This window comes from Onychostoma macrolepis, chromosome 09, assembly GCF_012432095.1.
Source record: "Onychostoma macrolepis isolate SWU-2019 chromosome 09, ASM1243209v1, whole genome shotgun sequence".
Taxonomy (NCBI): Eukaryota; Metazoa; Chordata; class Actinopteri; order Cypriniformes; family Cyprinidae; genus Onychostoma; species Onychostoma macrolepis.
The window spans coordinates 8,890,661-8,901,845 of NC_081163.1; the positions used below are offsets into that span (position 1 = coordinate 8,890,661).

Consider the following 11,185-nt stretch of genomic DNA (forward strand, 5'->3'; position numbering starts at 1 on the left):
TAATGTATTCTGGGATTATTTACACAAGTCTTACTAACACCATTGTTCAACCCACTTCTTACCATAAATAAACACTTTTCTGTTGTCAGTTTTGTTAGTCTTTTCTTAAAACACACTTCTGTGCTTCGGCTACTTTGTGTTCAAATTTCTCTCTTCTCTGCATGAGAATATTACATGTCAAGGCTTTAGCTAAAGCTCTTTATTGTAATGTCAACTGAAATATTTGTGTATTTTAAGTTTTAAGCAAATGTATAAAATCAGGAAATGCTGTTATATGATGACTTAAATGACAAACAAGAACTAAACTGGAAAGTACACATCATTTTTATAAGCAGTGACTCATATTTGAAGTCAAACAAATGCTTGGTTGGTGAGTCTCACGAAAAATGTCAAGAACATGTCCGGGTCATATTTCACCCCAAAATATGATATTTTTGGTGATTCTTTAAACCAATGGTTCTCAAAGTTTGCTTAAAGATGTATTATTTAAATTATTAAGTATTAATGCATCATAGGAATAATTGATTGTACTGTTTTTATTTTAATTAAAAATTACAGTATTATTTACTTTAGCCTTAACCCTATAAAAATTAAATGAAAAATATATTAAATCTAGATATAATGTTATGATAATAGAGAGGGAAAATTTGGTTTTTGTTTTGTATTATCAATTGATTTTTGTGACTTTTTCAGATTCTCAAATATTAATAAAAATATATTTAGATTTTAGGATTTATGCTTTAAAAAGCTTTATGCTTTTGTTATAATGCCTTTATTTTTATTAAAATAAAAAGGTGTCATTAATCTTAACCCTATAGAGAGTAGTTAAATATTATTCATTTTTTAAACATCTAGATGCATTAAGATAATGAGAATTGAGAGGGAAAATGTGAAAATATCACTATTAATTATGAATATTTTATTACAATGTAAAGGCATCATAAAATTATTTAAATTTTGGGGTAAAATGTGACTTAAACATGTTTAAAAAAATAACTTTAGCACACCCTTTAACAAATAAAAAGTACCTTACCTCAGTCATTTAGTTTCCATGTTTAACCTTTATTTTCTCCTCTTGTAGGAGACAAATGAGCAAACCTCAGCGACGCCACCTGCTGATGAATTAACATTGTCACAACCCGATACATTAAGTCCAGCAGAATATCTCTCCCAAGGACCTACTACCAGTGCATTCATTCCTCAAAACACACATCCCATCCGTCCTGTGGAAGAACCGTCTCCATCCGCAGGGAGAAACGAACCAGTAGAAAACTCAACACCATTGCCAGGACACTCCAAACAGCAGCCTCCAATAGCACAACCACAATCCAAAATCAACTGAACTTCTTTGAGATATAGCCTTATTATTTAGAGACATGTTATGGGGCGTAAAATGTAACAGCTGACTTTGGACCAAAAAATTTTTTCGTTGACCTACAGGTATTCTACATTAGCGAGGGATTTGCTTTCCGAGGCGATAAAATCAATATGCTTTGCACTGCCACAGTTGATGTCTTGCCTTAGTCGCAAAGGGTCTGCAAGTCTCTGTACAGAATGCTTGAAGGTCAGTGCCTATGAGGAGATCTGCACATAACCGAGCGTTTAATGCTTATAATCCAACAGCTGAGGTGCTTCAGCGTGATATACATGGAACTTGACATTGCAATAGAGAAGTATAGTTGCTTTGCACTCTGTATGTTATTTTGCTAATCGTGCTTCCATATTTCTTGTGACCAAATTTAAATATAAAAACATCTACTCTGTATAAAATATGTAAAAGTCATGTTCTGTTCTTTTATACATAAAACCAAGAGTATAGTAGCTATTACAAACCATAAAAAGGTATTGATTTGCACTATATGGTGTCTGAAACCATCTGCCTCTCAGCTTTGTGTATAAGTGACCTCTGCTTATGTTTACATTATGAAACAATACAATATTCTGTTTGAGAATTTAGCCATTTGTCTTTTTTTTTTTTATTAAATTAGATGGCAATATAAAAGACTGTAAAATTTCAAATGTTTATAAAAGCATACATTCTTTAGATAAAAGTTCAATAAAAAGGAAATAATTGAAATGGCAGCATGTAGATATGTAAACCCACATTGATATCGGCCCCCCCAAGACTAGGATTGGACACCCCTGCACTAAAGATCATGGTGATTGAAAAAAGATATATATATATATATATATATATATAACATGGGAGGAAAAACAAATAGGCTATTTTAGTGCTTTTGTGCTCCCAAAGAAACTGCATTCGTTCACAAATCCTTTGCATTCTCCCAAAAATGTAAAGTTCCTGGGAGGAATAGCCTACAAACATTTTCCCAATGAAAAGGATTCTTGGGAGAACGTAAAAATTGTGCATAAAAGCAGCTTTTTAATCAAAATGCCCCTTGAGGTTTCCTATAATTGTATCATTTGTGAGCTCCAAAAATGACAAAAAAAGGACCATAAACATAGTCATGTTGCCCTATATTCCATGTCTTCTAAAGCCACAAGGGGCAGTGGAATGAAAAAACTAAATTAAAAGCGGCCAAACACGTCAGTCTAGCGCATGTTTATATAGAAAAACAGCGCAAAAGCTCATTCTGTGTGAATGCCTCTTCCAATAGGTGATAAAAAAATTTTTTTTAAAAGGCGCGAAGAGTTAACTCAATGGTCAAACATGTCTAGCTAGCTCATATTAAATTTTTTTTTTTAAACAATGAAAAAGTAGCATAGAGGAATGCAAAAACGACTTTTGTTTGAACAGCCACTAGGATAGCTTTGTGTGATAAATAGACCTAAATTTAAGTTGGTATTCAATAATACGTTCTTTGAACATAGCATTCTATCATATGAGGTCAGAAGACATGGAACAGAAAATGCTTTGATTTCAGTTTTGGAGCTTTTGGAAACCTTATGTCCTCGTTTGTAGATTCTGCTAAACGTCTTCTACTTGTTCCAAGGAGGTTTGGATTAAGATGAGGACATTTATAAGTGCACTGTCCCTTTAACCAACACTAGAGGGCACTGTTTCCTTAAATTACATAAATGCTGTGGTACTGTATGTGTTGAGACATTGTCTTGAGCATTTGAGGCGAATGTATTAGCGACTGCAATGATGTCCTGATGATCTGATATACCTGAGAGCAGCAGAGTCACTAGTATCTAAAAACATACAGTATGTACAATACAGTGTTATTCCCAGCTCTGCATCACTTGGGTACAAGAATACAAACTCCTGCTAAAAAAATATAACCGCCCACGCTGTCTGAAAGAGATCGCAAATGAGAGCTAAAGATTATTTTTTACAATCCTTATGGACCTACTAATGTTCCTTAGAGTTGTTCCTTCCTAAAAATATTTTGCAATTCAAAAAGTCTCTTTAAAATGAACGTAAAATCACATCCTACAGACAGGACAATTTTAAAAGAAATCCTGGTCTTCTGGATCCATGTGTTCTGGCTGAGGGGTGTAGGAGACGGGGGGATACGGGCAGACAGCTGGAGTATATACATCAGGACTGGGGATGTTATTTTGGGTTGGGGGACTGTTTCTCTCCAGCTCGTCTTCGCTATTGTCCTCTGCTTCTCCTCTGTGCGACTGGGAGTCGCTGGAGCTGCTGTTAAAGAGCACGTTTTCGTAGTACGCCCCGCCAAGCCCATACTGATTCTCATGATTCTGAAGCTGCTCTTGAGTGATGTGGCTGCCACTGCGCAGAAACTCTGCATATCTGAAAGAGGCAGAAACAACTGGTGAGGAATATCATGAAATAAAATGGGATATATACAGTACGTGTGCCCTTTGATCGTGCTTATTTTAATGAATACAAAATTTGAATACCTATGTGGTGATCTGAGCCTTAACACAGTGTCCCATGCAGGAAAGCCAGGCCTGTTACAATGCTCCCGTAATTCATCCAAAGAGGCTCTGGTGTAGATCTCTCCCTGCTCTCTGTATTGCTCCTCAGTCAGTAGCCTAGCCTTGGGCCGTTTCTTCCTCCGGAACAAGCCCAGGAATGAGTAAAAGAGACTGAAGGCAGAGAGTCAAAGTTAATATACATTTATGATTACATATTTCACATGTTCAAAGGTTCATTTTAGCATACGATTACGACATCAATATGTGTTAAGAAGCATTGATTTTGTATCTGGGAAAACTTTCTAATTTGGCTGACATTATGAATCCTTCTTAAACCTCGGTCACACTAGACTTTGAGCATAATGTGACATCACATTCTGCAGTCTTTTTTTAAAAAGAGAATTCAACATGTTATACATCCAAAATGAAAAATTATGCAGTCTACTCCACTGTACTGCAACGCTGCATTCCTACAGATTTAAAGTTTCCTTCTTTTAATTCAGCTAAGACGTCACACCGTGACTTACCAATCTACTATTGGTTAAATTTTTTCACATCATACGAATATGCAGGGCAAAGTTCACCAAACTTGAACTTTGGAGCGCAGTAAAATTTACATAAGCTTGTGTCTCCCGTCTCCTGCATTCGCATTTATGTGAATGAAAGTCAATGGAACAAGAAGTGTAGTGTCACCAGCACTTTTTAACTCCTTTCTTCCAACCTCCTGGCTCCATTTTGGTAAGTAACCATGATCAGTTGTTGAATGCAATTGGGTGGGGAAAATATAAAGCCCTGCCCAAAAAATTTCTTTCCCATTTAAGTTTGTGGTGCTTTTCTTACCTGCAAATCCACATCAGAAGGCTCCAGACCAAGGGCAGAATCTTCCAGCACAACAGGAACATGATCAGTACATAGCAGGCGGGGGGGAAAGTGATCCCATAGTACACCAAAACCATGCCCACTACTTGCATACACCAGGTCATAAAGTGGAGGGTGTGTTTGTTGGTGATGGGGGCATGTTTATAGCATACAGCAAAGCTAAATAAGCCAGATATGAGCACATAAACTGCAGAGAAAGAGAAAAAAGAAAATGTCAACATAAATTTTAAATGTCAAGTTTGGTATTATTGACCTCCCTACACATGCATGCATACATACAGCACCTTACCATTTTATGAAGTAAGGTAACAATAAAAAAGCACGCCCAATTTGTGTCAGACAGAAGCAGCCTGCCTGAGCTTGCCTGTCATAAACAGCCCATAAAGCAACAGTAATAATACATACACACAAAACTCAGATTGCAACAGTCACAATAGATCTATACACACTGAAACAACCCAATGTCACGTTGAATATTAATTTTTGGTGAACCATTTCTTAAAGGCAAGCTTTCACTTGCTAAAATGTGCACTGTGTGACTGTGACATCAATATTAAATAGCGGATTGTCATGTGGTATATTTGCCAAGCTTACTACACTCACTGAATGCAAACATTATGGGCTATTGCTGCAACAGAGCAATGGATTGCTAAATACTCTATAATACAATCAAAGGAACAATAGTGAAAAATAAATGTAATAATATTGGTTACATTAATTGACTGGGTCATTATTTACTCACTATTTATAATTTATTCACTATAAAGTGATTCCTAATCATTCTTGTGTTTTGATTTCTTATTAACAATGGTGAAAATAGTTAAGTTAGATGGGGTCTGTCAAAAAATCCACTAAATTTCCAAGTCGTCCTAAGCTATATGAAACCTTTTAGTGAAATCATTAAATAAAAAATAAAATCACTTTCATTGTAACGAAAATGTATTATATGAACAGATAGCTCTTTTAACTCTTAAAAACAAAAATCACCTTTTGACAGTAAGTCACAAAATGCTTTTTTTGATTGAACATTTCCTTTAACGTTACAGTAGATCTGAGAAAACAAAGAAGAAAAAAACAAAGAGGAAATAAAAGGGCCAAAAAAGCAGACATTCACTGGGTCTGTAATCCTGCCAGAGCCTTTTTGTTTTAGGCATAGAAATCAATGTTCCAGCAGCACTGCAGCTTCTTTCCCTTAATCTTAATATGCCTGTGGTTCTCGCATTCAAACACCGATGCATTTACATACTGCGAGTGCTTGAAGAGGGAAATTGATTTGGCAGAGAATAGAGTCTATTGAGCAGTCAAGAGGCAGTCATTTCAGCATTCAAAATACTTGGCCCTCATATTATAACACTAACGGAGCCAAGATATACGATACAAAAGGTGAATCTCAATCTGCTCTAGACTGTTACTATGCGATGCTGGCATGTACTAATGCGAGCGCTTCAGCTGATGAAACATGCAGCGAGAGTGTAGAAGGATAATCTGTCTAAATGACATGTACAGTAATTATTCTATTGTATAAAGAACACGTCAAGCAAATTAACAGACAACACGTGGCATTCGACTGAAACACAAAACTGTACAAAAGGTACATTTGAAAGACCATTTATTAACATTAGCGAAGGCTTACTGTCTGATGTAATTAGCTGATGAGATGATTGCAAAGGAAAACAGGGCAAGATGGGTTGTAACAGAAAGAGGTTGCCTAGTTACCCAGTAATTCCATCCAGTGCTCAGTCACAATGTCATCCCATTCATTTAACACCCTCTGGATCCCCATGTAGGACAGACCATAGCCAGCGCCCAACAACACCAGGAACAGCCCTCGCTGGGGGAGGGAAGAACAGAGCCTTAGTGAATGTGCTTGACCTTCTGACATGCCCCAAAACTGAGATGCCAATCATTCTGTAATTGATTGCACAACCCTGTTTTTTTTTTTAATAAATCCTTACGATGATGCACATGCCTGAGGATGTTTGTGTCGAGGAGTGAGTCTCCACCTCGCTTTATCTTTAATCTCATCGGCAGAGACAATGCCAGCATTGACAGGCTTAAACTCATACTACTCATCCAACATGTTTGATCAGTGTGAGTAAACATGTAATACTGTGTACCATGATCAAGGATGTGACAGAAGCATTACACACCGTTGGTACGAAGTTTCGGAGCACAAGCGTCAGGAAAGCAAATGTGGCTGTGACTCCTAGTATAACTCCAGTGGTGTAGAAGAACAGTGAGCTCCTAGAAAACAAGAAGAGTTGGTTAGAATAAGAAGTTTTAAGTTAAGTTTCAACCACAAATGAATTAAATATCAATTTAAAGTGACCACAGCTGTCAAGCATCAAAAAGGACAAAAAAGCACTGTAAAAGTAGTTCACATGACTTGTGCACCATATTCATATAATATTTTTTGCATTAGAAAAATCACTGAGATTTAGCTTGTTATTCAAGAAAAATCTTCCCTAATTACAACACACGTGAAAACCATTGCCTTTTATCATCAAATCATGTGTGGAATGCACATGTGTTTCAATGTTAATGCAGGTGGGACTTCAGAGCATTGGTAGACAGACAGATTTTCAGCAAACAATTATTAAATTTAACTGTAAGGCCCCCCACTGTTCAAGAGCATATTCAAAGCCCCCCATGTGAGCTAATATACTTCAGCTGACAAAGCTGCTAGTTTCACTTTTTAACTGTTTAATTTACAAAAACTAGAAGTGTCAATATATTGAAACAATTACAGAATATTAATAAAAATTAAATAAACTATAATTCCAGGCATTTCAAGAACTAAAAGTATTTCACACTTTATGACCATGCAATTACATGGCGCTTCCAGATGTTCATGATTATGGGATAAGGTTTGGCAATATTTCAATCATATAAATATCAATCATATAATATTTTATAGCTTTACATAAATTTTTTTTTTTTTAAATCACATGAATTACAGAATAAATTTCCATTACATTTCTAGGTCTGTAAAATCACACTATTTTACACCGTAAAAAAAAGAAATAAAAATAATTAAAATGAAATGGCCATGAATTAAAATAAGATTGACCCTATATTTAGTTGTTTATCTGTTTAGCTGTTTAGTTAGTTTAAAGCTTGTTTTGAAAGCTTTTTAAAAATAATAATAATAATTTTAAGCCATCTTGCAGCTCTCTTTGTCTGGTTGAGAACCACTTTAAAAAAGGCTTTATAAATTTTAAATCATATACTGAACTGAATATCCCTTATCCAGACAGCACAAGCAGGCATTAACTGACACCCAAAATATGACTGCATAAGACTAGAATGTACTACAAAAGACACACTGACCAATTTTACCATGCTTTTACAGTCTTTTTTTTTTATTGACAGATGGTCTCTATAAAAAAAGGCTGCACAAAAATTCTTCAATAAATCAGCTCCATTTTTTAGGTTAACAATTCTTTAAAATGTAGTGTAATTTTTTATATTAAACTACTTTATCTTATCCCAGTTTAAGGTGGCTTAATTAGTTTGCAAAAAAAAAACCTTGATCAAAATTAAATCTGACACTCTACTGCAGATTATCTCTAGATGAGAACATCTAAACTACAGCTAAATTGCCACTTACCTGCATATGTTTCCCGCTCTGAAAAACAGCACCAGCCCACACACAAAAAGGAGGAAACACATTCTATTTAACCCTGCAAAAGAACATAAATGATCATGATTCATTGCCAAACTACTCTTTGTAAGAATAAAGTGTGAGTGATTTTCTGGCTCACTTTTGTTGGAGACGTGTAGTGTATATTCAGTATTGCTTCTAGGCGACTTGGTCATGAAGCAGACATCTTCATCAACCAGAGGAATGTCTAAAGACTTCTCCTTTTGGATAGTGGACGGCCAGTAGTGTTCAACAAAGCAGGTAATAACTGTCAGAAGATCATCCGGATGGTGGCAATTTCCAGTCTCCATCGGGAACACGACAAAGACGTCATTATCACTTGTCACGTTTACCTGTGAACAACATGTTGTGTCTTGTCAGCATTCAATTTAAAGGAGTTAAGCCAAATTATTATTATTTTTTTTGTCTTTGTTTACTCACCCTATGTTGTTCCAATTAAAAAACACTACATTAAGAAGAAATATTACAGCAGGATGCAATATTACCTTGAAGGTGGACCAGATGTCCTTCCATTTGATTACTGTTCCAGGTCTGTAACAGAAGCACCGACTCCCAGAATACTCGTGGGCACTGTCTCCTTTCACATAGGTGCAATCTGTCAGAATCAGGAAAGGATCAGAGTTACTCCTCTGCTTTGATTTAACAATCCCCATCATCCTTTTCTTCTTTTCTATGTCTAAAACAGTACAAAAGCCTCCCAGAAACAGACCAACTGGCTCCAGAAGAGCTTCTGCCCACAGACTAAATTCATCCTAATCACTGTACTAATACACAACTGCTGCATCCTCACTTTCTAAAAACCTGACATGCTCATGCGTTAGTATTACTCACACAATTTATGTTGTTCATTTATTAAACAGATGTATCACTTACGGCAGGGTTTCCCAAACTGGGCTTCATAAGTGAACTGTTACTGCAGGAGATTTGTAAGTTGATGGTAAGCTAATAATTAAATAAATCATAAAAATGTACAAATAATTTGAAAAGCATACAAAATGAAACACTAAAATTAAAAATGGATCAAATATTTTATTTGTTCTATCTAATTTCAATGGCCTTTGTGTAGATAAAGATGGCCATCTTAAAGCATGACTGTTTGGATTCATATGAAATGGTAACACTTTACCAATAAGAGTCTATTTGTAACAGCAAAGAAGCATTGTTCATTGTCATTTATTATTACATTTAAAAATTGTAAAGTTCTATCTGTTATCATTAGTTAATGCACTGTGAACTAACATGAATGATCATGGTATAAGCCTAATTAAATATTTAAAAAGTACTGTACATTTTCATGGTTCACAGTTTTTATTTTTGTAATAAAGTTCAGCACTTTTTTTACTTGGAGAGTTATGTTTGTTTTCATTCGGTATTCATTGTAAAAGGTATGGATTGATTAACTGGTTATCGGCCAGTGCAATCCAACTTAGTTATTGTTATCGGTAAAATCCAGTATCGGTTGACCTCTAGTTATATAATCCATAAAACTAACTTATCAAGTCTGCTTATTTGGAATGACTCCACTGTCAGATATTGTTCCTAATACAATCAAATAAAATAAAAATTTGTTGTGCTAAGAACACATTCATTTAATGCATAAACACTTCCCACACTGTTTTCATCATGGACATAATAAACAGGACCTAAAATTAGGCCTCGTAAGTCACAACTAAAAAATATGGAACTGATAAGAAGAACCTGAAACAGCAAATGAATGAGTCTATACAGATGCTCAGTCAGAAATTATTATCAGAGAAATTGCAGAACCTCTTAAGGTAAGATAAGAACAGGTTAGAAGGACTATGATAAGATTACATACACATGCACACAAACCAGTTATGTTTGGTTATTGTTGTTTGAATGCTGAAAATGTCAGATACTTAAACTGTAATCCATATTGCTTTTTCTAAAATAAAAAAGAAAACCAAATACTACCTTATATTTCCTTATAGTCTTTTTTTAAAAAGTTATGTAACAATGTTCTTATATAACTATTTTTTACAGAACAGTCTTTTTTACTTAAAAACTTAAAAATACAAAATATGAACATAACTTTATAAATGGAAAAAAATAATAATAACAAAGTCTCTATCTAGAAAGCATTACGGGTATAAAAAGTAATTATAAGTAATGGGTTTTGACATACATTGTGTCCAGCTCTCATAATTCACAACACAAATAAAGAATAGTTTAACTGCACTCGGTGATTGTATTGCATTCAAAATCCCATAGATAAAGGTATGTCGAGTAACATCTATACACAATGTAACTCTTTTGTAATGTTAGTGATGTTTATTTATGCTTCAGTCTGTTTAGCATATGACTCAAATCATTTACCTGCGTATGAATAGCCTTTGTTTCCTTCTGCACTTTGCCAGGAAGCACACAAAAGAGTTAAAACGGGTATAAAAGCAACTAACTTTCCCATGTTTTTGTGGCTTATTGTGTTAAATGAATGGATTTGACAAAAATTGCAGGTTAATGACTGGTCCGCTAAGCTAACTTGAGCTAAGCTAATGTTTTCGGTTTCAAATTCGGTGGGTTTCGTGTAACCCAGACCAGACTAACAGTTTCAGAGTGCACGATGGGTCCCGATATTTCATTTACTCATTTATCAATTAGAATTGATCATGTAGAACGCTAAATGACAAAAAAAAAGTCGTTAAATACACAAAAACACATTATAAGCTATTTTAAAGTTAGGTTATAGACTTAATGGAGTCTATTGGGGCGCTTTAGTGTTCGATTAATCCAGTCTTAATCCGCAGTCAAAGGTTTAAAAATAAACAACAG

General features: G+C 35.0%; 2 protein-coding genes across 2 annotated transcripts in view; one reads left to right on the forward strand and one right to left on the reverse strand.

Annotated features, from left to right (window-relative positions):
- Positions 1-1,357, forward strand: part of mfsd6b (major facilitator superfamily domain containing 6b) — a 22,442-nt gene extending 21,085 nt beyond the window's left edge. Inside the window, exon 7 of the mRNA XM_058788189.1 lies at positions 1,082-1,357. Within this exon, the coding sequence (XP_058644172.1) occupies positions 1,082-1,342 (261 nt within the window). The 3' untranslated portion in view covers positions 1,343-1,357. The remainder of the gene's footprint in view (positions 1-1,081) is intronic.
- A 2,047-nt stretch (positions 1,358-3,404) lies between these two features.
- nemp2 (nuclear envelope integral membrane protein 2) lies at positions 3,405-10,945 on the reverse strand. Its single transcript, XM_058788190.1, has 9 exons — positions 10,730-10,945; positions 8,878-8,987; positions 8,493-8,724; positions 8,339-8,411; positions 6,879-6,972; positions 6,445-6,559; positions 4,690-4,915; positions 3,832-4,020; positions 3,405-3,721 (listed from the first exon to the last, which is right to left on the reverse strand). Exons 1-9 carry the CDS (start codon positions 10,818-10,820, stop codon positions 3,415-3,417), a joined length of 1,437 nt encoding a protein of 478 aa, XP_058644173.1. The 5' UTR covers positions 10,821-10,945; the 3' UTR covers positions 3,405-3,414.
- Between the last annotated feature and the right edge of the window lie 240 nt (positions 10,946-11,185).